Source organism: Neodiprion lecontei, chromosome 6 (genome assembly GCF_021901455.1).
Source record: "Neodiprion lecontei isolate iyNeoLeco1 chromosome 6, iyNeoLeco1.1, whole genome shotgun sequence".
NCBI lineage: Eukaryota > Metazoa > Arthropoda > Insecta > Hymenoptera > Diprionidae > Neodiprion > Neodiprion lecontei.
The window spans coordinates 26833068-26858552 of NC_060265.1; the positions used below are offsets into that span (position 1 = coordinate 26833068).

The 25485-nt window shown below is 42.4% G+C and overlaps 5 protein-coding genes across 10 annotated transcripts; 2 read left to right on the forward strand and 3 right to left on the reverse strand.

Annotated features, from left to right (window-relative positions):
- Positions 1-2: 2 nt before the first annotated feature.
- Positions 3-2518, forward strand: LOC107218877 (interleukin enhancer-binding factor 2). 3 transcript variants are annotated; one of them, XM_046744480.1, is made up of 6 exons: positions 22-139; positions 246-269; positions 681-987; positions 1104-1410; positions 1583-1840; positions 1917-2518. In XM_046744480.1, coding segments are annotated over exons 2-6 (1161 nt in total). In that variant the 5' UTR covers positions 22-139; positions 246-267; the 3' UTR covers positions 2204-2518. The 3 variants fall into 3 exon arrangements, with proteins under 3 accessions (XP_015512392.1, XP_046600436.1, XP_046600437.1); XM_015656906.2 differs by lacking the exon at positions 246-269 and having other exon boundaries at positions 3-139; XM_046744481.1 differs by lacking the exons at positions 22-139; positions 246-269 and adding an exon at positions 381-397.
- On the reverse strand, positions 2451-5026 carry LOC107218898. Of its 2 annotated transcripts, XM_015656936.2 has the most exons (4): positions 4749-5026; positions 3938-4184; positions 3446-3860; positions 2451-3377 (listed from the first exon to the last, which is right to left on the reverse strand). In XM_015656936.2, the coding sequence occupies exons 1-4, from the start codon at positions 4829-4831 to the stop codon at positions 3343-3345; spliced, it is 780 nt and encodes a 259-aa protein (XP_015512422.1). In that variant the 5' UTR covers positions 4832-5026; the 3' UTR covers positions 2451-3342. The 2 variants fall into 2 exon arrangements, with proteins under 2 accessions (XP_015512422.1, XP_015512421.1); XM_015656935.2 differs by having other exon boundaries at positions 2451-3860.
- Positions 5027-6082: 1056 nt separating this feature from the next.
- Positions 6083-13857, forward strand: LOC107218903. Of its 3 annotated transcripts, none has more exons than XM_015656944.2 (10): positions 6083-6411; positions 8562-8772; positions 9620-9980; positions 10073-10369; positions 10481-10704; positions 10785-11021; positions 11141-11636; positions 11699-11785; positions 11888-12064; positions 12138-13857. In XM_015656944.2, exons 1-10 carry the CDS (start codon positions 6394-6396, stop codon positions 12322-12324), a joined length of 2295 nt encoding a protein of 764 aa, XP_015512430.2. In that variant the 5' UTR covers positions 6083-6393; the 3' UTR covers positions 12325-13857. The 3 variants fall into 3 exon arrangements, with proteins under 3 accessions (XP_015512430.2, XP_046600434.1, XP_046600435.1); XM_046744478.1 differs by having other exon boundaries at positions 8598-8772; XM_046744479.1 differs by lacking the exon at positions 6083-6411 and having other exon boundaries at positions 8650-8772; positions 9625-9980.
- Positions 13357-17065, reverse strand: LOC107218899 (venom protease). The gene is made up of 6 exons (XM_015656937.2): positions 16921-17065; positions 15667-15897; positions 15297-15564; positions 14793-15052; positions 14528-14694; positions 13357-14428 (listed from the first exon to the last, which is right to left on the reverse strand). Exons 1-6 carry the CDS (start codon positions 16982-16984, stop codon positions 14255-14257), a joined length of 1164 nt encoding a protein of 387 aa, XP_015512423.2. The 5' UTR covers positions 16985-17065; the 3' UTR covers positions 13357-14254.
- A 195-nt stretch (positions 17066-17260) lies between these two features.
- Positions 17261-24862, reverse strand: LOC107218880 (venom protease-like). Its single transcript, XM_015656910.2, has 7 exons — positions 24778-24862; positions 24180-24410; positions 23810-24077; positions 23306-23565; positions 23041-23207; positions 21122-22941; positions 17261-17418 (listed from the first exon to the last, which is right to left on the reverse strand). Exons 1-6 carry the CDS (start codon positions 24839-24841, stop codon positions 22768-22770), a joined length of 1164 nt encoding a protein of 387 aa, XP_015512396.2. The 5' UTR covers positions 24842-24862; the 3' UTR covers positions 17261-17418; positions 21122-22767.
- Positions 24863-25485: the final 623 nt, after the last annotated feature.

Sequence of the window (25485 nt, forward strand, 5' to 3'; positions counted from 1 at the left end):
GAATCGCGGCACACTCGCGCTCTCGCGCCTCTCGCGGTTGACTTCAGATGAAACGCCATCAGGATCGTTAAACCGGCTAAGCACGGCTAAGCACACGCTGAGGACTAAGGTCGGCTATTGCTCAAATAAATTATCCAGGGTAAGTTATTATTGAATAAATACCGCGATAAATACTCGATTAGAAGAATAAATAACAGCTCATCTCACTCCGAGTAACGAAATACCGGAATACGATTTGTTTTCAGGGTGATCCTGGATCTTCCAGCAATGTAAGTCTGCTATGCTTGGTTAGGTTCTTCGTTCAATGTTCATTCGCACCTTAGAGCATATACTACTGGAGGTAGCTTTGCGTGTACAGAAAGTCTAGCCGAGGAGTGAGTGAGAGAGAAAACGAGAGGTATATTTTCGTTATAATTGGTTTCTCTCTCGCTCAACACGCGATTGGCCAATACGTAGTCCAAACATTACCCTGATTAGAATCGTGCGAGCTCTGAACGATTGTGAAATTAAACCTTAAAAGAGCACATCAGCACATTTCTTTTATTTCATCTATCTCTCGTATTGCCGTCAAGCATCAATCGAGCCAGAAATCACGTCCCACCAATTTTTAATATCTTGTGAACTATGCATCGACTCCAGAAATGATTAAACGATGCATTCGATTTGTTCTGACATTGCAGGCTTAATATGGTTCGAGGTGCTCGCGGCGGCATGATAAGAGGTGGTCGAGGAGGAATGGGGCGTGGAATGGGATTTCCTAGGAAACAGTTCCTGCCCAGACATCCCTTTGATTACACCCTTTGCGAGGCTGCGTTTCCTCGTGTCAAGGCAGCTGCGGATGAGGCTGACTTTACTACGGCACTTCTGAAGAAAAATTCAGATATGTGTCCGACAGCGAAAGAGCAGAATTCCATCTTGAACCTCGTTACGAAGCTACAAGGAGTTCTGGATAATCTAATCGTTGCACCTGGAACCTTCGAAGCTTGTGTGGGTATACAGCAAATTTAAAATGGCTGTAAATACAGTTAAAGCTATGTTTTTCTTTTTTTTTTCGAGTGAAACGAAAATGAGAAGGAACATTGATGGATTCGTTTCATTTACAGCAACTCGAGGAAGTCAGACAAGTGGGGAGCTTCAAAAAAGGGACAATGATCAAGGGTCACAATGTAGCAGACATCGTTGTTATCCTCAAAACATTACCTACAAAAACAGCGGTTGAAGCGCTGGGCACGAAAGTAAACACAGACTTGAAGGCGGGCAATCCTAAAGAGGCGTTTAAGCTGACTCAAACGGAACGTGGATTTGATCTTTCAACTAATGAGGCCACTGTTCGTGTCCTCATCACTACTTTGCATCAAAACTTACGTAAATTGGAATCTGAGCAGCATCTTGACGTTAAAATCTGCCAAGGTATTTACCGACATTGTGTTGCACCCGGATCGTTTGACTTTTTGATAAAATTTCACAAGAAAAAATTCAGATAGTTACCAAAGCTTAAAAACCTATTCAAGTTTTATTTTCAATTCGCAAAATAGTATCAACCTTGTTTCAACATGTTTCAATTTTTTTTTTTTTTTTACAGGGCACCTAGCAGCTATCAGACACTCTCGATGGTTCGAAGAAAATGCCCATCACTCGAGTATCAAAGTACTGATCAGATTGCTGAGAGACTTGAGGACCAGATTCGAGGGTTTCGAACCCCTGTCACCATGGATGCTAGATCTTCTGGCACATAATGCAATCATGAATAATCCCAGCAGACAAGCACTGCCGATAAATCAAGCCTACAAGCGAGTGCTCCAGCTCCTCGCTTCAGGGTTATTTTTGCCTGGGTCAGCCGGTGAGTTGTTTCTAATCGACAAAATGTTGACCGCAACGACTGAAAGTTAAATTTTAACTGATTATTTTATCTCAAGGAATTTCCGATCCCTGCGAGGGTGGAAACATCCGTGTACACACCGCTATGACGTTGGAACAACAGGACCAAGTGTGTCTAACGGCACAAACATTGCTACGAGTTTTGGCGCACGGTGGTTACAGGCCATTGCTCGAAGGCGGTAATAAATTAGCGGTAGAAATGAGTGTATGGGCTGGCGGTGTGGTTGCCAGTCCTTTGGACAAGGCATACGAACCTCCAACGGAGCAGGAACAGCAGGAAGAAATGGAAGAAGGAAATGAAGAAATGGTGACTCAAGACACATAAGAAATATTTTAATGAAATTAACAAACTCAGCTTGTTCCAGATTGTTATAAGGCGTGTTTGTATCTCTGTCTGTACATTTGATACAATTTCACGTGAGATTTGGAACGACTCTATACATGGTATAACGCTGGATTTATTGAAAATCATATAATTACGAATTTGTACACGGATCGGTATCAATAGAGCGGGGATGGGTAAAGAGAAATCGTCCATTTTCAGACTCGATAATGAATTTTTTCAATGTATATTCTTTCATTTTTGTCGGCAACCCGTGACGTACACATTACATGTATGTCTATGTTTGTCGTTGCCGATCGATCGTAAAAAAAATTGATCCTGCTTAAAACATAGATGATGATTCATTATTTTTCAGTTTAAATCACCAAATATCTTATTTTGACAAACATTTGATATACAATGCGATTAATATTGTAATTACTTATATACGGATACATTCATAAATGGCTAGCTTAATATTAATATAATTCCTATGAATAATAATATTATTATTATTATATTAGTAGAACGTCTCGTGTGCGTGTATGTGCAGTCTTCGTATGAATTTTGAAGTACGTTTTCTTACTCGTCAACGATAAATGATGAGTAATTGTATCACGGTAATAGGTCAAATCAACAACGTCACTTCGAGAATGCGACGAAGTTCTTTTGATCAATAAATATTCGGTCTTTATACATACGAGCCCGCCGCGTAAGTGGTCTAACTAACTAAACCTCTATTTTATTCTATATACACAAAAAGAATCGGCGAGTGAAATTCAACCATTGAAAAGTGCAGCCTCAAGCTACAAAACAGTTTGACCAACTTTCTTGGAAAATCGTTAGACTAAATTTCTGAGGAAGTTGACGATCATCATTGCTTTGAATTGGAGACTCGCCTAAGATTCAATGTACTGGTCTAAAAAACACTTTAAAATAAAATAAGTGATATTTCATCTTTCCAGATACGATGCGGATCGCTCGTCGTGCGAAAATATTACAAAACAAGACCTCAAACTTCCTTCGATCACTTGCAAGGACTGTTTTCTGGCGTCATACTCACGTGGGCACAGCTCACCTGCTTATTACCAGGCGGCACTTGAACCCGGAACAATTTTCCCTGAGGCATGCAAACGCAGACTTTATACTGGTTTCGACCGCTCTGGCTTCTGGAGTCCTGAGGAACGACACGAACGCCGTTAAGGTCGATCAAAATCCCCTCCTTACCGCTCAGAGTTATGCTACCGTTGTCGCTTTTGAGGAAGAGGTCCGTACGAGCCTTCCAGAGGATGTCCTTTGCCTCCATACGAACTCCCTCGGTTCCGTGGACGGTCACCCGCCTGTCGGCCTCGAACTTCAAACTCGAGTTTATCGGCGATGTAACTCTGTGGGTCTCGGCTATCTTCACGCCGATTTTCTCCACCCCCGAAGGGAGCTCGAAGTTTGGGGAATTTGTTGAGAAGTATGTGGTTCCCGTTCGCGGATCTTTTGCCTCGAGTACCTTTACCCTCGACACCGTCGTCCCGTTCCAGTACACCTGGACGCTCGAATGGTTTTGGTCTCTGAGGTTTCTCACGTTTATTTGGACGCCGCTGTCGTCCCCGGATATCGCCATTGGTTCGTCGCCGTATCCCTGGCAAATTCCGCGCCATATACAGAGCTGCGTTTTGGAAGGAATTCGGTTAGTTTTGGTATTTCGTTTTCGCCATTTTATCACCCCTTTTCTCAAATACCTACTCGGTCTAAATCAGTTTTCCCAAAAAATGTTATCAGGTTCTCTTCTGGTATCACCTCCATGCTCTCCATCCTCTGATTCATCCGTAGCACAGCGAATATCGTTATGCTTAGGAACAGATTGCACAGCCCCATCACACCCAGCAAAAATATCAACATCCATAGGCAGTACCTTTTCCTCTCCGAACTAACGTCTGTTGTGCTCGAACGACTTGAACCATCTTTCATCGTGCCCCTCGCCTTTCCTAGGCTGTTGGAATTTTGGAGAAAAACAATTACTAATACCGGGTTCATGGTTGAATCGTTTGGGAGAAAATAGAAATAAAAATGATAGTGATCGTCTTGGTTCCAGGAAAATTATAATGGGACCGGCATGAGATGAACTTACGGTAAAGAAATATTATTTGGCTTAGAAAAATCCGGATATATAAGCAAAGTTTCTGTTTTTCTTCAATGTATTTTATGTCGGATAAAATGTTATTTTTCTGCAGAATGACTTGATGGTGATTCGAGATCACACTTTAATCACAGTTTTGATTTCAAATTTTCAGAAAAGATGTCACTGTATTGTCTCGACGTTATAGGAAACTTTGCTCATGAAAATTGACCTTTTTTTTTTTTACACGATTGCGACTTATCCGTACGTGAAGAGTTCTCCGAGGCTGGAAATTAGGGCAGCTCTTTGATTCGAAAACTTCGGAAATATGAATGATTTTTTAACAAAAAAAATAATAATTTCATAAGTTCGAACTCCAGTTCTTGCAGTTTGAGAGTTGAAGCTTCGCGATGGATAAATAACGTGATAATTACGTACCTGACGACGTTGTTATTCTGGTTAAAATTCTGAGTGATTAGCGGTTTGTCGCTGTTTGACAAATCGTCGTCGAGTTTAGACATCGTCGAAACGAACGGCTGCCTCCCAGCTTGCGGATTAGAAAAAAAAGGGAAAATAAGCGAGGAATTATAGCCAAAGCCCGTCTCAGCGAGAAAAAACGACGAAGCGATCTTATTGAGCGTTTACTAAGAATAGACGAACATTATTTCGGCTTAAGATTTCCCGAAGCACGGCGCGTCGGTTCCGTCGGCTTTTCTACAAAGCTGAAAATAAAACTGATCTCGGCGCTTGCGCTCGCCTTTCGTCGCTCTAACGAAGATCGATGTTTCGCCCTCGAGGAGCGTCGGCGCGATCCGAATTTCAAACAATTCCAAAACCCGAGTCCGGACCGCCCGGAATCGCCGAAAGAAATTAAATTGACGGACTGTTTTTCCTTCTCAGCATTCCGGACGGGCAAAATCAGAGCAGAGCTTCGCTCTAACTTATTCGACCACAAAAGCTCGTGCACAGTGTATCTTTTTCGGGATTTGGCTTTGTACCAAGCGCTGAATTGTTCCAGCTGTATTTCCAAGGGGATAATAATTAATCCCGCGCCGTCTGGACGCGTTGCGAAAGCAGGAGTTAACCCTTTGAGTCACACATTATTGTGCTGCGTCAATAGCAAGACAGTGGTGTGATTACGAATCTGAAATCAGATTCCGAAAATTCAAAATGGTGGATGAAAATTTCAAATTTGATCGAATACGGTCAAAAAAAAGCTATTCAGGGGTATTTGGGGTCGCTGATTGTATTCGCCATACTGAAGTTTCAAAATTTGATTTCAGATTCAATATCAGCGACCCAACAACCCCTGGGCAGAGTTCTTCTTCGGATTCGATCGAATTTTAAATTTTCGTTCCTCATACTAGACCCGCCATCTTGAACTTTTTGTATCCAATTTCAGATTCATGATCAGCGACCCCAAAAACTTATAATTTATGTAAAACACGTAAACGCGTAGAGGGGTAACTTTCTCGGAAATGAATTATTCCTTCAATTTGCACGATTCTTTTCAATCAATTTGTTTCTGACAATAATAATTCACATTATATCGCAACAATTACTCTAGAGTATTGAAAACCTGTTAGTATACTATCAGAAATAGCATAAAACCGCAGAGAAATATGCTATCGAAGTTCTCTAAATAAAAAAAAAAAAAAAAATTGGTATAAAATAGGTGGTAAGAATACTTACCACTATGACTTAAAGGGTTAAACATGAGGAGAGGACAGAAAAAAAGGGAACAAATCAGGAGCGTTATTCACTCGGCGACGAACCCCGACAGCAGCGACTGAGTCAGTGATTTCCCGTCTGTCATTCGCTTACAGCTCGAGTCGCAGCGAGTTCGTAACTTCGCGCTGATCGTGAGTCTGTCAGTCCGCGGAGCGACTTTGCTACGAGCGAACGTTTCGAGATTAATGACCCGACAAAGTTCTCTGTGTGCGAGTGTGCCGATTATTTTGCGACTGTCAAATAATCCCGCGTCTCAATTCGCGCGTGCTCAACCCGCGACTTTCAAGACGTTCGTTGCCGGCTTGGCTCTCCGAGTTTAATCTACGATTAGCCGCTCGAGGCCTGAAAAAAGATGCGGTCTTATCATCAGGTGAGCACGATTACTAAAAGTCTTGAGTAAGATCTGAGCTATCGAATCGTTGTTTCTTCGCAAATTCACGAGAGTAAAAATTTTCAAAATACCTAGATGCGAACTGTGCGTATTTCTCTATTCTCTTACACGGAAATAACGTATATTTTGTAGAAGCGTCATTAGACGTTCATCGAACGAGTTGAAGAGCGATCAGAGTAGAATCGGCGAATGTATTGAAGGATCTTCCGGTTGCAGCGGAGAGAATGATTTTAATTACGGAGGCATATATTGTCACCGGTCAAACGTCAATCATTCGCTGTTCTGTGTTGAACTTGTTTTTTTTTTTTTTAGTCAACTTTAGTCAAGGCTTCGGAACGCTGACCAACACGACATGCTGTGGTCTGGCTCCTTTCAGATTTCTATCGAGACACAGGCAGTTTATCAAGTACAAGGAGGTTCCATGTCCATGTTATATTATGTACCTTCGTCAATTATCATCCGTACTCGATCTTGGCCCGCCTTTCTTTGGTCCCGAAACAAACACCATACGTGTCATCCAAGCCAACCAAAACCTGTTTCGCAATCGGATTCTGTAGTATTGAAATTTCCTTCTTACTCCGGCTGAAGAATCATTGAAAATAATTTTCTTTCGTGTTTCAGACACTTTGACCGATACGCAAAATAGCCGGTACGATTTGCACATCGTGTATATAACAGTAAATAATTCCAAGGAATCGTTGTCAGTGCTGAATGGAACGATGCAAAGTGGATTCTTTGTACGCGAATCGGTACTACATCTACCGACTTAGAAATCGGTTTGATCCGTGAAAGTGAAAAAAGTCACTGCAAACGTGAAAAGCGGCCCGAATCACCCGCGTTATGTTAACACCGCGTGTATCATAAGTGTACACATACCTATATATCCATTCTGCTTATCTCATCGGTTACACGGAGTAAACGTTTTTTCATTCGTTTCATTTTTTTTTTTTTAGTCTTCTAGTAGTAACGTTACATGATATAAACCATCGCGGTTCCGCATCTTCTTTTCAAAGCAAACACATGCACGTTTATTTTAACGATCTAAAAAGTAAGTATTTTACACACGGCACATTTTTGGCAAATTGAAATTCAAAAGGATATGTTTTTTCCACGTGGTTATTACAGCTCGCTAATTGTCATACAATCCGCGATACCCGTTTCTCATCCTTTCACCGGCAGACTCCTTATCCGGCCTCCACAGCTTGTTATCCCATCGGCAAGTACAAGGTGTAACTTAATTATGTGGTAATTCTGCGCAAATGTTCCAACTCCTAATTCAGCGCGCATCTTGCGTACACGCGGCGCCGTGATAAGAACGCAAAACAAACCAGCGATGGACCACCGTTCTTCGCCTTCAAGGCACGTGTTTGTGCGGTTCGCGACCCACATGTGATGCCTATAACGTACATACACACACATCGTTGTGAAACACAGTAAATACCTTTGCCCTGGCGTCTACGAGTCTCACAATCAGCCGTCGCAAGGAACGTTAATTATTAGTATGTGCTATTCAAACCCGGTGTCAAGACCAACGAATTGTTTTTTTTTCCTGCAGTGCAAATTACTGTTTCTTATTTCCGTATCTCCATTATGGATCTACGTATTGCTCTTTCCTCTTTGACACTTTTGTTATCCAGTATGAAATGGTATTCGTATATTTGGAGAACTGTGTAGGTGATTGAATAGAGCTGATAAAGAGCATGTACTTGGAACTGCTCTGGTAGCTTTGAATTTTCGAATATGGAAGTCGTCTTTACGTTCCAAAGGAGATAGAATGGACCGGAACTCTGGTTAATTACACACGTTTATTCCTATGGGAGAGTCCAATTGTTGATAATTTGGTCACGTTCGGTTAGCTGTAGATCACGTTTAGGCTGTCGTATATTGTTCACCCTCCCCCCCATCAATGGTGCCCCGGTATAGGAGCCTGAAATCTAAATGGAATTAACCAAAGCCTGGGTCCCACGGTGGAAATGATCGACAAATTATACAGCCTAAGGAAAATAAGTTTCTCTGTTCACTGCGGTTAAAAATAGAGTAACAGCGCCTCGCGGATTTACATATTTCATGGTCAAGACACTTAATATGGCTGTAAACCGAATGTCTTTTACTTTCTTTTTCGTATCAAGATTTTATGGGTGATCTCGGTGATCTCGTCGGCACAGAGCGTCGGTCCCTTGACGACGTCGACGACGACGCAGCAGCCCTTCGTTGTACCGGAAGTCCAGACGATCGGTCAGCCGGAAATCGAGCAGAGGCAACCGGAGATACAGAGGTCGCAGGTTGACCGTCTTTGGGAGGAGATCGGTGGCGTTAAAGCAATGATGAGCAACATAGCTGGTGAGAGAAAAGACACATTAACATTACACACTGAACCGCTTCCCACGCCATACTTATACACACTCTGTAAGCTGTGCTTGTGTCAAATATGTGCCTCCGAGATCATGAGGAGAGCATCTGTGAAGCGCATGAGAAGCGCGCGATCTGGCGTTAAATATAAAAAAGAGAAAAAACAAAACAACAAAAAAAAAAAAAAATAAATAATAGTAATAATACACACGAAGCAAAGCAAATAACGAGCAGCCAAATTTTTTATCCCCTCCTTAATTGAGGAGGGTACGATGTTAAAGTTCGTTGAATTATTGAAGAAATGAAAACAATTGAAGTTTATTTTCTTTTCTTATCTTCTTTTTTTTTTTGTGACTGAAGCCGGTGCAGCTGACGGAGAAAACAACTTTTGCGCAGACGATCGTTGTTTAAAAGTCAGAGTTCAGATTTGTGTCTGCGTATTTTTTTTTTTCCTTATATTTTTATTACGCGTTAGTGTGATTTTACCCTTGAGATTGAAAAAAGTTAATTTCGCACGCAGAGAGTCTAAACAGAAAGCGGTACGATATTTTTCAGTGGATCAGTTACTTGGCAACATGTGTAGGTTTGTAAAGTCTGCCACTTTGGGCGCAGATTCATTAGTTTGACAGACAAGGTCGCTCAACTTATTGCTGAGCAGACAATTTGAATTCATTTTGCACGTGACCCGAGCACTCGACACTTTCCCACAATCGTTTTGTACCTACTCTAAAATTGAAAGCACCGACGATTAAGACTCATTTATCGATGAACTTGACAACTGAATATTTCGGGAAGAAACTGGAATCCTGTAAAAATTTGTTGATAAAAATCCCGTCAGGTCAGTTGGACAAGTTCAACAGTCTGTACCTGGGTAAACTGGAGCACAGAATGTTGACGACGTCAACGCTGTTGGCGAGCATCGACAGCAATATTCATGGTTTACAAGAGAGAAGCCACGTCTGGGACACGTTTCAACTGCACGTGGCCGCCTGGAACGAGCAGATAAAGAGTCTCGACAGCAAGGTGGACCACCTCTCCAGGGGCCAGGAGAAGATGATCGTTCTCGACACGAAAGTCTCGCAGCTCATGAACCTCGAGTACAAATTGGAAAGAGTCGCTGCGAACCTCCAGGAGACTTCGCGGAGGATTCATCAATTGGAGGCGCCCAAGGATCCCCTGATGGGAGAATTCGCCGTCAGGTTAGTAATCGCGATACAAAGTCGACAAAGAACTTTACTTCTTTCCTCAGGAGACCACAAGCACCACTTACTCTGGATCGTTCAACTTTCAGGGGCGTTCTTTCGACGCTAAAGAACGTCGAGCGCAAAGTGGACCGAGTGCAGACCGGTATTCAGGGCATTGGAACGACCCTGAAACAGAAGAAGAAACGGAACGAAACGGAGGAGGCTTCCGGAAAATTGGTAATTCGATGCAACACGCCACCGGCGGTGGAAGAAGCTCTTCAGGATGTGCAGGCCAAGGTTGATCTCGTCTACGACAAGCTGTTGTCCGAAACGGACAGTAACGAGTTGAACGATCAGCCAGAGTCCTCAGATCTTCCGCAAGCCGAGGCTAAGCTGCTCAATCGGTAGGCTGTGTCGGTTTGTTTTTCTTCCCATAATCCCAGTGGAGGGATTGTTTTTTTTTTTTCTCTTTATGATTCGGAGAAACTCGACGAGGACAAATTTTCACTGTGCAGACTGTGGAAGAGGTTGATGGTGCCGCAACGAAAGATGATCAAATCGTTGGACGCCATAGAGGATCTACTGCGCGGATCAAATGCCACAGGCGTTTCCTGTCACGGTGACTTGGACGAAAACCTTAACCGCGATATTGAAGAATTGTCGAGCTGCTGCCGAGCAAGCAGTCATCGGGTCAGTTCCTTCGTCGAAAATGCAGAGACCCTTATGAAGCGGGTCGAAGGTGGGTGACTTCGGAACTTTAAGAGACTCCGATAAACAGTGACAATATTCATAGAATTACTCCGCGTTTATGATCGTCAGGAGTTGTCAACCACGTTAATTCCCAGTCATCCATCGGTCTGGAGGCTCTTGAGCGCGGCTTCTCAAAGCAGAGGAATCACATGGAAGATGTCTTCGGAAAAATCAGCGAGACCTGTTCTCGTACCAAGGGCGAATCACCTTCCTCGAAACAGTTTCCTGTCCTTGTCTACGACGGTTCAGGCGACGCTACCGACGATACCGGCAGTGGAGACGACGAGGACACTCCTCAGGGTGAGGGTGAGGACTACGTCATGGAATCACGCGATTCTGGAATCGCAGTTCCATTCACGTTTTATTTCCCCACTTTCACACCGTTCGTAAACACCAACGAAAAACCTGAAATATACTTATTGCAGGCAGCGCTGACGGAGAAGTCACGGTGATACCGCTCGAGACTGGGGCGGAGGGATGGACGCCTAACAAGGGCGAGGACGCGACGTCGACTCCCGGATATCCGGTTCCACAAACCTGGAGTCCAGTGGCAGCGGTGCCCAACACCACCACGTTACCGCCGCCTGTCACCACGGCAAGTGTCGAAACGTTATCGACGACGGAGGTACCAGGTGATCAACTACTTTACGCGGATGCAAAGAAGTGCGAAAGTCTGGTGAACACTGGGAGGAATTCGGGCGTTTACATGCTCGGGCAAAACAGAGACCTTAACGATGCTGGTCGCGACTTCTACACGAGGAACTGCGATCTCGAAACCGCCGGGGGCGGGTGGACCGTGATTCAACAGAGGGGCGGCGGCTGGGGGGGCGTCGAGAACTTCACGAGAAACTGGGAGGACTACAGTCTCGGTTTCGGAAGTCTTTGGGGAGAGTTTTGGCTCGGTAACGAGTACATTCACAGGTGAGTCGATCGGTCAAATTAAATAGAATTTGCAGATTTGGATGAATGTGTCGGCTCCGCAGGCTCACGTACGAAGCCGACGTCGTCCTGAGGGTCGAGCTCGAGGACTGGAAGGCCGTCACGGCCTGGGCCGAGTATTCCACCTTCAGGTATAACTATAATCTTCAGACCAGGACCTTTATTGTCCTTACTCCTTTCGTGAAATGAGATACGACATCGGCGTTCTTCTTCCTCACTTACATGATCGACAGGGTCGACGCTGAGGTGGACAATTACAGAATATGGATAGGCGATTACGAGGGCAACGCCACGGACGCTTTCAGCGCTCACGATGGAACTCCATTTTCCACCATCGACCGGGATAACGACAGCGCACCGCCGTGTTGTCCTTGCGCACCGGCTTACGGTGGTGGCTGGTGGTTCTACAGGTGAGATACTCGGATAGGGTCCTTTGATCCTTTCGGTATACTCCGTGTTTCTATCGTTCCCGATTTCCCGCAGCTGTTTCGAGGCGAATCTGAACGGCGACTATTATCCGGAAAACTCTAAGCACGATCCGTTCCGCGGTGTTATTTGGGAACACTGGCACGGTGATTACAGCCTCAAGACGACCAGGATGATGGTTCGCCCTCGCAACCTCGGCGACATTCCTCTCGATCCTCCGGACCAGGTTTATCCGGATCCCTGACTCCCGGAGGTTTCCGGCCTCGCCAAAGGCACACGCAACGTGACGCTTCACCCTGATTCTGCTCTGATCGTCGCGAGCTGTTCCGAGAGATTCATCCTCGTCCGTCTCGGATGGATTCCTTTGGCGTTAACTACACTCGCAGTTATCGCGCTGGAGCAGAAAGCGCTCTTCGCGCTCTTCATCCTCATCCCTCATTCTCTTCAGATTTGACGCTGACCTCCGATCATTGCCTCTTTCATACATTCGTTATTCAAGCGACAACAATTCCAGCTGTCAGTATAATACCGCAATGATTGTTTTCTTATTATTTCCTAATGTCGGTTGTAGTCAAACCCTGGCCGTCAGCCATTCGTAGAGAATAATCTTATAACCTGTCACATATTTACTTTTATACATTATATCTATTTGTATACATGTTGTTGCACTGCTGCTTGTCTTTGCAAAGGGATTACACGCCCTCCCGTTATACAACTGATTGGTTTCATACTTTTCAGGACTGTAGCGGAAGTTGAAACATCTGACAAAAGCACTCTTAATTTTTTCGACCATAGTCTACCCCGATCTTTGTCACCACCTCGTCTATTTCTGAAAAAAATTGTTCATTACCGTGCCTATGTTTACATCTAGATCAAAGTTGAAAGAGTCTGAGTGAAAGAGGGAGAAATACTCACACAAGATGAATGGAACAACATAGCTGAGTTTACAGATCATATAACAACACAATCTGCTAGGAGACTTTAACGCACATAATCAAAAATGGAACTGTACAAACACTGGGGAGTTCTTATGATGGCCCAATTACCCGCCCGATGTAATTTCCCCTTTAGGAAACCTCCCGAATTTCGTTAGTTTTGCCGTATCTATCACCGTTCTCGAGATATTCGCGATTCAAGATTTTAGTCAGCTAAATCAATAGAAGTTATTAATTAAAATGTTAAAAATAAATTTCCCCCACCACCTAACCCCGAATTATTACTATTTTCGCCGTATCTATCACCGTGGACGTGTAATTGAATTGCAGTCACAACTGAGTCATGTATAAAATTTATTTATTGAAATGTAACACAGCCGATTCTGTTTCATATTTGAATGCGTATCCGTGTCATTTTTAGAAGGTAAATTTTACTATATCTATAGAACTAAGTAGTATAGTACGACCAAGTACGACATACATTTTTCTAAGTGGATACACAAAATAAGGTATATGATTGTGCGTATACGTACGCGTATGATCCTAAAAAAACTAAAGAGCTTCGAAATTGTTTTCAGGACGAAATCCGTTGCGTCATTTTCACTACAAAATACGGCGATACACCGTCGAGTATTTCGAATTTTTAATCCCGTCGAACAATTACAGTGTTGACTATACAAATGTTGTTCCGTGTGACACACAAATCTGCACAACAAACTCACGTCAAAACTTATTGTTAGACCAATTTTCGTTGCATAACACAGTCATCTTTTTCCACTTTTTTTTTTGTTTTTTCCTTGTATGTCGTCATTGTAACGTATCATCGGCAAATCGCGGTAATAGAATGTTTCAAAAAATGACTTTTTATATTTTGAGATTCAGCGGACGAAGAAATTCTGATGACCGGTTGATTATTCAATGCAATATAAATTGCTTGTCAACTTAATTAATTCATTTTTACAACGATTCCTCTCCGCATGTCCCTTACATACATGCATCACCTTATATCGAGAGTAAAACCGCAAACGACTGTGGATAAAATGGAAAACACTTCTTCAAGATTATTTTCTTTGAAATAAATCGACTGTCGTGTGAGCTAGCTCTAAATATTAAACTTTTTTATCCGACAAATTATTCTTTCGAGCTGCTCGAGATCGTAACTCCCGGCTGCACTGTCCAAAAATGATGAGCGATATTGTTAAATTTACTATCTCTTCGAATCCAGCCCAGTATTGGGATTTATCCTCGTCCCCACACAACGGACTCTATCCACGGAACGTAGTGATAAACGCGTGTGTAAATCCCGGGAACTGAACTTCCGCAGAATCTTCCTAAACTTGTGACTCCGACCACATCGTACATGCAGTAGTACTCCTTTTTACTGTATATCACGAGAGGGCCTCCGCTGTCACCCTGAAACAAAAAATGTTACGCTCGGTACGAGAAATATTTTACACGTCACGACATTCAGAGAAATAATGATTAAAGATACTCTTTCATCTGTCCGCATACCTGGCACGTGTCGCTGCCATCTTTCCCAGCACATATCGTCCATTCTCCAACTACTCCATCGCGTAGCTGAACTACAGACCCGCCAGCCAAGTAGCTCGCGTTACAAGTTCGCTGATCGACGAGGGGAAGCGTAACTTTCAGAAGATCACTCGAGCCTTCATCGTCGGCTGTGAAAATAACCGTGAGGACGGAGGTAGAAATCATTGACGAGGAATATTACCGGCCTGTTTGCACATACATTCGTTATCACGTGTGAGAACCTTACCCCATTCAACGCGACCCCATCCTGTCGCTATGGCTTTCTGAGTCCCAGTGGTGGGTGATGTGTGGAGACAAGCCGGTCTGATCCAGGCGTTGAAAGGCACCCTGGACTCGAGGCGAAGAAGCGCGATGTCGTGATATTGCGAAGGAAGCTCGTACTGAGGGTGTCTGATCCTCTGGGTGATACGACGATCCACAGGTCTCGCCCCGTCGTCGGAACGCTGCAGGTTCAAATCGCCGACGCGCACCCAGTTCGCGGTGCCCCTGGGAATTGTAGAGTCATTGGGTCTAATTGCAAGATTTAGCGAAGACAAAAACCAACGACCAGCAAAACGTGCAATCTAGTGTCGATGGTGGAATTCCAAGTGATTTAACAGCGATTCACGATCACTTTGTTACAGCGCGTCGACTACGTTTGCGGTATGATTGACCAGCAACTTTTCTTGCATGGTTTCATACGCAATCCTGGAGTGAAAACCCAGAACAATGACGTGCTCGAAAGGCTTACCAATTCGACGAAAAGGTGCAGTGGGCTGCCGTCAGAACAAAGTTCTCAGATATCAAAGTGCCTCCGCAGTACCAGCCGACTCCGGCGGTTGGCAAATCGTAGCCAACCGCTGCCATGTGGGGAAACTCCATACGTTCGGCCCTTGTTCCTCCCACAATCAACTTTTGGGACTTGATCGCGCACACGGATCTGTTCACTTTCTGTCGATTCAGGGTCAAAACCGGTGAGTCTACTTGTTCATAAGTGTACCGGGCATATTCAGCGCATTCTGGAAATATAATCGCAATTTACGTCGACGGTTCTTCGAGGCAGTCGTGTACCTGGACTGGCGATAAAAGTTGCAGGATAATTTTAAGCAGATGAAACTCACTCTGTCTCGAAATTTCACCTCGTCCGTCACTGACTGGATTTCTAGTGACAGTCGGAGTTGACTGCGTGGTTTGCGGTCGGCTGTTTGGACAGCAAACGACTGGTTCAAATCCGGCATACCCGCAGATTGAATCCGGCGCATTTCCAGCCACCAATTCCTGGAATACGATGTTGCAATTGTTCAGCAAGGCACAGACCCCGGAAGCGCCGCTTCTCAATCTGCATGAATCACCTGGAGTATGTGGGTGAGAAATATTAGTCCTTCTCACAAGCCGATCGACAAGTTGAAATGCTTTAGACACTCGTAGATGGAACAGAAGTTGCAATTTTGCTTCCGATCTAAAATTGGCAATGCTCGAACCTCAGACCCGTTTCGATAAACGTGTTTTTTGTATTTTTTTTTTTTTTTCCATGGATCTGGTTTATCAACATACCTCCGCTCATATAAGACGAAAAAAAATCGATATACCGGGTGTAATTTGATTTTCCAACGAAACGAGATGCGATTATTTCAAGAAGAAACTATGAACCAAACAACCTATCATATTACCGAAATTAAGAATTTGTAAAACGTTAATTACATCAGTTTTAAATGTGTATTGGAATTTTTAACCATCGGAAAGGTATCGTAGACATTAATCAATAACATTACGTCATGCTGCACATTTTTTTTTATTTTTTTGTTATTTTTCTATACTTGACCGTCTTCCATAAGCTATAATAATAAACAAGCGTGATCGTAAAATTTTAATTTCAGCGATGAACCCGCGAAGCGTTGTAAGTTGATACAATCAAAATTATAAATGAAATTATTATCAGATTTATCGCCAGAAACCGGTTTCAGAACTGAGTACCTTAAACTAATGACATTAACTGCTATAACCGTCGTTTACAGAGTCTGCGAATTTTCATCTAACGCTGACCTTCCATTTCCATTTATAACTCTTTTCTACGATCCTAATACCTCCATTTCTACCACTCGCATGCGATATTTGCAAACAACGATCTTTCACAATGTCGCGGTGATTCAAAATGGCGTTGTCGAGAAACTAATTTCATTGTTTGGAAAAATAGCCGCATACAATCACAGACACTGGTACAGTCACTATTCACGTAATTAAAATTTTCAAAGTCCTTCCACATTTTTTTTTTCTTTTCATCCGAACGTACGTCCATCACGTACTGATCACAATACTCCAATTGGCAAATGAGAACGGAAATCGTATAATCCATAAAATTTCACGATCGAACTCACCTTCTTCCGCCGACTCGACGCGGTGCGTTGCGTAAAAGAGGAACAAAATAACAGGGAGAATCATCTTCGAGGACAAGTGACTCCGCGGTTCCGTCCAACAGTGATCGTGGAACGTAAACTACCGAGGTATAACAACTCGAAATCCCCACCAAGCAAAACCGTTCCGGGCTTTCGACATGAGTTAATACGTGTATCGTGTAGCGGTAGGTGTATCCATAGCTCTCTCTATCTCTCTCTCTCTCTCACTCTTCCTTCTCTTGGTAAGGTCGCTCGTGACGTCAAAAGTTTGGATCACCGGTACTGATTAAACCGTGGTTCTAGGATAGTTACTTGTTGGATGAGTCAAGAATGTTAACCACAGAATTGTTTTTTTTTTTTTTTTTTTTTTTAAATCTCACATTCTCGTTCTTCCTCATCTCCTCCACGCCTCATTTCACGACACTCTCCTGCAATTATTTGCTAAAATTTCCTTCTCGCCTTTACACAGTATCCAGAATCCTGCGACAAATATAGATCATTCCGTAAATTACAATTAAACGATTCCTTGGATCGTATCGCACAGTGCTCGGATGCGCTTATTAAACCTTGACGTTATTCATCTTTGATATATATATATATATAATACATAGACACATGTATATCGTGTTATTATTGCAGTTCTTCAATTTAAAACCGTTGCTTTTCCGTTTCCAAATAGAAAAATTAAGCTCCGCGACCGGCAGCGACGTTTATCAACCGCTTACATAAATTGTAATAATTTTTCAACCGTTAAGCGAATATCAAACCGTGCTATGACGTCATCGACGACGCCCCCCCCCCCCCCCCCCCCCCCTCCTGATGTAATTAATAATTGTTACACGCTCTAATCGACGCGTCCGCAGCAGCAGCTTCCGTATCATTCACTCGATGACCAAAAACAACGTTAACAATACTGATTCTTCTTATCAGTAATTATCCGATTGGATACACCGATTTTTTTTTTTTTACCCGTTGTCAAACATCACCGTTCGTTTGCAAAGCATCCAATAATGCCTACGCGATTTGTATTTCGCCAAAAGTTAACGTGATATTTATGATGCGCAATTGCGATTGCATATACACGACTAATTAGCCAGATTTACGGTCCGTAGACTAACGTGGTTTTATATATAGCGGCGTGTTTCCCAACGATGACAAAGAAGGTAATAAGCAAACACGGCAGTTAACTTGTTCCAAGAAATAACTTATGTTTGGTAGGTGAAATGTTTTTACATCAATGGTTCAGCCGTGGACAAGCCGATTAGCCGCTGTAGAGTAGCCGCTTCTAAACACCTCGCATTCAACTTCAAATTAGAAATATTTTTCTTACGACTGAATTAATATTATTATCAGTTTCTTTCAAACGTAGTTTATCACCTTCGTTTCGGATAAAAATATTGTATTATAATTGATTTCCGCGAAAAATTATCGTAAACACATGCGTTAAAAATGATCATCACAGCGTTACATATCCCATATGAAATAAAGTCAGAAGATATTAATTCTAGGCCCGAAAATTTATTCCTGAAACAGATTTTTCCTCATTTATGAATAATCACGATAAAATGTTCCGTTCAGTCCTGCATCAATTCTGAATAATCGTTGAATGCTGTATTATAGTAGCTTACTTTTTCACGTCATACGTCAGTTCGTACACATGTAGCTATCGTTCAATGACCCAGCAAGTAAACAAATAGTTTTTACGTGTGAGAACTAAATTGTTGCTTGATTTTTTTTTTTTAATTTTTTTCAAACTACCTGAAGTAAAGATAAAATATCAATAAGCATACGCTGAAGATTCGAAAATAATTGATCGCACAGTTTCATTTTTTTTTTTTTTTTTTTTTTTTGACATTAAGTGGGCTGTGACTTGCCTTCGTAAGATCCAAGTTGAGCTTTTTCAATTGTTCGTCACGCTTTTCATTTGACCACAAAGGTGATGTAACATTAATTGACATCGTCCTTGGGGATTATCGGTTCAATTTCTTTCATCTTGTACGTTATCTTAAGTATGTTAATCTATACTGAGAAAGTACAAAATTAATGTATGTATTGTTTGCTTTAGGTTATTTCAAGCATGTAAATCTATACTCAGATTGTATAAACAACGAATGTGCAATCGGTGTTGTATGCCGACTAATTAATTTCTAATGAAACTATTGAAAACGCAATATTAAAATACATGATTCCTACTTGTCAAACGTAATAAATATATACGTCTCATACGTGATAGAGAAGTACTCGGTATTCAATTGCAAATTAGACAAGTCTGCGGAATTGATATTCACCCATTCGGAGAGCACATTATTTTTATTCTTTCGAGCGTAAATTTTCTTTTGATGCGGATAGTTCAAATTACGTGACACGTGAAATCGAAATTACGTGAAATCGGCTTTATTCATCTCGGAGGTATTTTCATCCTTCAACAAGAATAATCTCGATTTATCCTCCCACGAACTACGTAGCATACTTTAGTATGTTCACGCGAAGGAAATTAAGTTGCGCGTCTACGACATTGGAAGATGTAAATACAGTTGTGTTTCAGCTAAAGTTTTTTTCCGAATGTGTTTAGAAAAACATGCCTGATATGTGTATCAAATAACGTTTCACATTTACGATATCCCAACGATTCAAAACAGACGTATAACGATTTGGTGTTATCACGTTGAATGTACGCCCCAATAATTGGACCGCTTAGCTTGGTTCACTTATTATTCACATTCTGTTGAAATAACGCACGTTACCAATTTCAAGTGCCACTGTGCGTGACATCTGTCTCTAGTGCTGCAGAGTTTCTGTTATTTATTTATTTTTTTGCTTTCACCAACGAAGATAATTCGGAATTTATACCAAGAGATGGAAGCATCGTTTCCAAAGCGTGTGTGAAATGCCAGCAGGTTGCATCTCGCTTCGTGAATAACATCACATTTGGTTTCCACGCACGACGGTATCGTGCCAGCAACAACGCTCCAACGATACAAATTCACAGCTTGAATAATTCATTACTGAAAAATCAAGTTTATACGGATTCTTAATTGTTTAGTCGCGATACGATGTTTTGCACGGCAGCTGCAGATCATTGCGAAAATCAGCCGCCTTGTGAAAATTTTGCGCTTTCATCTCAGAAACGAATAGAGACAATTTGAACCAATGCACCTTGTGAACTTCCCCAAAAATCTTCTGTATCGTATCCGAAATCTCACGCATTGCAATTTCTCCGATACATCTCGTATCTCGTGTTCCCAGAAAAATGGTATCGTTCAACGTTTCCTCTTACTCCACTTTTCCACAGAAACTGTTGTCCTTAGAAACGAATTTTTTTTTAATTTTTCTATTTTTTTTTTCTCAACGTTTCGTGCAGCAGTCGGTCGTGCAGATTTGATGTTTCAATCAGTGGGTTGAAGGGGTGAGGATCGTTTCTACAAGTTCGTTTCTACAAGTGAATGCATGAGAAACAAATGTGTAGGGTCGCCAATTGTAGAAACGAACCTTTCGAAGCGAACTTGTAAGATCGCCATTGCACTTGTAGAAACGCACCTATAGACATCGACACTTGTAAACACGATACCCTCTCGCAATCGGTTAAAGTTGTTTTCGTCCGGATTTGAACCTAGATAACGATATTCGATTCGTAGGGCCGACGCTCCGCCCCTTGTCGCAAAATCGAACGCTTACTGCGAGTCTGCGAAATTTCCTCGTCAGTCTGAGTGAAACTTCGGAACGAGTCGGTCGACGACGTTCAATTTCCCTACATTTTCTGGATGTTTCGTTGTTATAGTGAGGTGCAACGTGTGCAATGTTCTGCAGTGAATGTGATTGAACAATTTCAAGTTCACAGCGATTTTTTCACTCTTGAAAAAAAGTGACCGGAATTTCATATCGTGTATTTTGAAGACACAAGTGACGGTACTGTAATAATTATGAAACGTGCACGTATTTATCACATATTATAACATTCATTAAATTATTTTTCGTTGCATTATGACCGTCGTTTAATTAGTCAAGTCGATCCTAGTTTCCGATTTATTCTTTTTCTCAAACGATCGACTCTATCCATGGAACGTGGTGATAAACGCGAGTGAAAATACGGGCACCGACAAGTTCTAAGCTCGTGACTCCGATGACGTCGTACGTGCAGTAATACTTTACTCCGCTGTACTTTACGGAGTTGCAGTTTACACACCTGGTAAGGACCACTTTCAACTCTTCCGGCGCATATTATCCACTCTCGAATTCTCCAATTGGGTGCACTGACTTTTTGTCGTATTCTAATGAAAAACTGGAGTGACAAGCTGCCCGATCGTAAGTAGTCACCACTTAGCTGGTATCGTACCCAGATCACTTTCTTTTTTTCTTTTTTTCACTGTCGACTTCTAAAAAACCAGCTGCAGAGACAATATCTGTATGCTTTACCCACAGTTTCAATAATAACCAATAATTAGGAAATTTGAGCCCAGCCCTTTTCCTGCTGTCCTTGAAAAAATAGCGCTTCAAAAACGGTTCTGTTTTATACTATCGGGGAAAAAAATGCGATATCACATCGAAACCATTAGATAAGCTTATAACCGTCGAATTTCTTTCAGTTGGAATTTGATCGTAGAATTACTACAGTATCGTCTTTACAGTATTGTTATTTTTTTTTTTTTTTGTTCGTTTGTTTTTTTTTTTATTCCCGCGGCTAACGCAGTTAATTGTAAGTTGTCCCAATAAAATTCTGACTAGTGCTTGCCTTCAATAACGCGAAGTTTCTGTTCTTTGTTCAGTCGAAGCGATTACGCACGATGAAATAAAATTTTTTCGTGTAAGTTACTTTGATCTGTAAGCTGAAAAGCTCAGTACCTTTTGCTCACGAGTAATTTTCCTCTGCGTTTTCTAGTATTTTTTTTTTTTTTTATTAATTTTTTTTTTTGTTCTTGACCTGCGAGTAGCAAATTTAATCTTGAAATTTGTTGACCATTTACATTGTGTTTAGACTCTTTTGTTCCAATTTTCTGTGTGAATAGCATACGGAACGAGGGGCTGATCGCTTGTGAAATCGTTTGTACTCTAATCGCCGTGCGATTTTCATAAGCGGTATCGCAAAGAGATTTTATATTCGCCATTAAATTTACACGTAAGAAATCCAATTCTGACACTCGGTGGGACATGATAATTTTTCTATACAAGGGACAGAACTCTGTACGGTACCATTTGACAACTTGTGTGTTTTCTTTGGATCGGCGCGTCGTAGAAAATTTTTAATCTCACGATATTTGAGGTATTCAAGATTGCGTACAACGTCGTTGTTCGCCTTTTCGAAAAATGCCCAGCATCTTCGACTGAGCCACAGTAAAATGGTCAACAACATCCGTGAAATACATAAAATACATTAAAATTATTCACTTGAACCAAACTCGATATGCCTGTCTGTCGGGAAAATAAAGTTATCAAAAATCGTAACTTTTTCGTGTGGAGAAATTTTCTCTCTCTCTCTCTCGCTTTTTTTTTTTTGTCTTTATATTTACTATTTATATATTGAACATTTCTATGCGCCAGGTTTTGACCCTATAAAAATAGTGTTAATTCATCTTACTTAATACTTTTTTTTTTTTTTTTGTAATTCTCCATTCAAATTCTTGCAAGTCTATCGAGATTAGAACCGGAAACGACAGTAGATAAAATCGAGAAAAAGTTTTTGAAGTTTACTTTCCTTGAAACGAATCAACTTCTTAATCAGATGGATTGCTCTGCGCAGCTGCTCAGGATCGTACCTTCCGGCTGTATTGTCCAAAAATGAAGAGAGAGATTATGATATTTGATGTTTCATCAAATCCAGGCGATTATTCGGGTTTATCCTTGCCCCCAAACGATGGACTCTATCCATGAAACATAGTGATAAACGCGTGTGTAAACCCCGGGAACTGAACTTCCGCAGAATCTTCCTAAACTTGTGACTCCGACCACATCGTACATGCAGTAGTACTCCTTTTTACTGTAGATCTGGAGAGGGCCTCCACTGTCACCCTGAAACAAAAAATGCCACCCTCAGTTCGCGAACAATTTTACACGTCGTGATATTTCGCGAAATTACGATTGAAGATACTCTTTCATCTGTCCGCATACCTGGCACGTGTCGCTGCCATCTTTCCCAGCACATATCGTCCATTCTTCAACTACTCCATCGCGTAGCTGAACTACAGACCCGCCAGCTAAGTAGCTCGCGTTACAAGTTTGCTGATCGACGAGGGGAAGCGTAACTTTCAGAAGATCAATCGAGCCTGTTTCGCCCTCTGTGAAAATAACCACGAGGACGGAGGTAGAAGTCATTGACGAGGAATATTACCGGCCTGTTTGCACATGCATTCGTTATCACGTGTGAGAACCTTACCCCATTCAACGCGACCCCATCCTGTCGCTATGGCCTTCTGAGTCCCAGTGGTGGGTGATGTGTGGAGACAAGCCGGTCTGATCCAGGCGTTGAAAGGCACCCTGGACTCGAGGCGAAGAAGCGCGATGTCGTGATATTGCGAAGGAAGCTCGTACTGAGGGTGTCTGATCCTCTGGGTGATACGACGATCCACAGGTCTCGCCCCGTCGTCGGAACGCTGCAGGTTCAAATCGCCGACGCGCACCCAGTTCGCGGTGCCCCTGGGAATTGAAGAGGCATTGGGTCTAATTGCAAGATTTAGCGAAGACAAAAACCAACGACCAGCAAAACGTGCAATCTGGTGTCGATGGTGGAATTCCAAGTGATTTAACAGCGATTCACGATCACTTTGTTACAGCGCGTCGACTACGTTTGCGGTATGATTGACCAGCAACTTTTCTTGCATGGTTTCATACGCAATCCTGGAGTGAAAACCCAGAACAATGACGTGCTCGAAAGGCTTACCAATTCGACGAAAAGGTGCAGTGAGCTGCCGTCAGAACAAAGTTCTCAGATATCAAACTGCCTCCGCAGTACCAGCCGACTCCACCGTTTGGCAAATCGTAGCCAACCGCTGCCATGTGGGGAAACTCCCTACGCGCGGCCCTTGTTCCTCCCACAATCAACTTTTGGGACTTGATCGCGCACACGGATCTGTTCACTTTCTGTCGATTCAGGGTCAAAACCGGTGAGTCTACTTGTTCATAAGTGTACCGGGCATATTCAGCGCATTCTGAAAATATAATCGCAATTTACGTCGACGGTTCTTCGAGGCAGTCGTGTACCTGGACTGGCGATAAAAGTTGCAGGATAATTTTAAGCAGATGAAACTCACTCTGTCTAGCAATTTCACCTCGTCCCTCACCAACCGGACTTCTAGTGACAGTCGGACTCGGCTGCGTGGTTTGCGGTCGGCTGTTTGGACAGCAAACGACTGGTTCAAATCCGACATACCCGCAAATCGAATCCGGTTCATTACCAGCCACCAATTCCGAGAATACGATCTCGCAGTTTTTCAGCAAGGCACAAACCCCGGTAGCGCCGCTCGTCAATTCGCATGAATCACCTGGAGTGTGTGGGCGAGAAATGTTAGTTCTAATCACAAGCCGATCGACAAGATCGAATGCTTTCGGAAACTCGTGAAAGGGCCACGAGTTGCCATTTGGCTTTCGATCTAAAATCGAAAATTGAGAAATTAAGAATTTGTAAAGTGTTAATTACATCGGTTTTAGATGCGTATTGGAATTTTTAACCATCGGAAAAAATTGTAGACATTAATCATAACACCGCGTGATTCAAATTTTCAAATTCCTTCCAATTTATTTTTATTTTTTTTTTTTTTACTTGAACCTTGCTCTCATTACGTACCAAAGACAATAGTTCATCATGAGAACAGAAATCGTATAATCATACAATTCCACGATCGAACTCACCTTCTTCCGCCGACTCGACGCGGTGCGTCGCGTAAAGGATAAACACGATAACCGGGAGAATCATCTTCGACGACAAGTAACTCCACTGGTCCGTTGAACAGTGATTGTGGAACGTTAAATACCGAGGTATAGCAACTGAAAATCCCCACCAAGCGAAACCGATCCGGGCTTCGCCGAAATGCTGGTTCCGTTATTTGCATATTTATATTTTTATCAGAAAAAAACCTCATTTTTATGCAAAACAAGGCGATCACCGATTTCCGCTTCATCCACCGTCTGATAAAACGCTACGAACACGAAAACAATCAGAAGAATGAGGAGGATGCGGCTCGAGACAGAAGTCTTTTTAACATTCTGTAACAATTATTCAACCCTTATCATATCCGTGCGTTTGGTCGAGTGCGTAAATTGCACGCAGAAACAATTAGCTCCGCATATTGCGAAGCCCCTACGTCATAGTTCGCCGGTTGTATTTTTTCAATATCTCGTAACGTCAAGATTGCAGTAATTACGTCCGATCGTTCTTTCATTTTTAACATATTCGGCAATCCGCTGCTGTACGATAGCTGCTCGATATAAATGGCAAAACTTAGTACAGTGACAGTGGCATTAAGAAATATCTGCACTGTAGAATTCCAATCGCGTTGCAGTACACAAACAGCACCTGCTTATCATCATCCGTCGACAAAATAGATCGTACAATATTTT

Excerpts from the sequence above, each read along its gene's own strand:
- LOC107218880 (XM_015656910.2), bottom strand. The coding sequence starts at position 24,841 with ATGATTCTCCCGGTTATCGTGTTTATCCTTTACGCGACGCACCGCGTC. Across the intron at positions 24,078-24,179 it reads AGGTGAAATTGCTAGACAGA|AATGCGCTGAATATGCCCGG; the intron begins GTGAGTTTCATC and ends TTATATTTTCAG. Across the intron at positions 23,208-23,305 it reads ATGGGGTCGCGTTGAATGGG|AGGGCGAAACAGGCTCGATT; the intron begins GTAAGGTTCTCA and ends TTATTTTCACAG.
- LOC107218898 (XM_015656935.2), bottom strand. The coding sequence starts at position 4,831 with ATGTCTAAACTCGACGACGATTTGTCAAACAGCGACAAACCGCTAATC. Across the intron at positions 4,185-4,748 it reads CAGAATAACAACGTCGTCAG|CCTAGGAAAGGCGAGGGGCA; the intron begins GTACGTAATTAT and ends AAATTCCAACAG. Across the intron at positions 3,861-3,937 it reads GGAAAACTGATTTAGACCGA|CTCTGTATATGGCGCGGAAT; the intron begins GTAGGTATTTGA and ends TCCAAAACGCAG.
- LOC107218877 (XM_046744480.1), top strand. Across the intron at positions 988-1,103 it reads CTGGAACCTTCGAAGCTTGT|CAACTCGAGGAAGTCAGACA; the intron begins GTGGGTATACAG and ends TTTCATTTACAG. Across the intron at positions 1,411-1,582 it reads TGACGTTAAAATCTGCCAAG|GGCACCTAGCAGCTATCAGA; the intron begins GTATTTACCGAC and ends TTTTTTTTACAG.
- LOC107218899 (XM_015656937.2), bottom strand. The coding sequence starts at position 16,984 with ATGATTCTCCCTGTTATTTTGTTCCTCTTTTACGCAACGCACCGCGTC. Across the intron at positions 15,565-15,666 it reads AGGTGAAATTTCGAGACAGA|AATGCGCTGAATATGCCCGG; the intron begins GTGAGTTTCATC and ends TTATATTTCCAG. Across the intron at positions 15,053-15,296 it reads TGCACCTTTTCGTCGAATTG|GGGCACCGCGAACTGGGTGC; the intron begins GTAAGCCTTTCG and ends TACAATTCCCAG.
- LOC107218903 (XM_015656944.2), top strand. Across the intron at positions 11,786-11,887 it reads GCCGAGTATTCCACCTTCAG|GGTCGACGCTGAGGTGGACA; the intron begins GTATAACTATAA and ends CATGATCGACAG. Across the intron at positions 12,065-12,137 it reads GGTGGCTGGTGGTTCTACAG|CTGTTTCGAGGCGAATCTGA; the intron begins GTGAGATACTCG and ends GATTTCCCGCAG.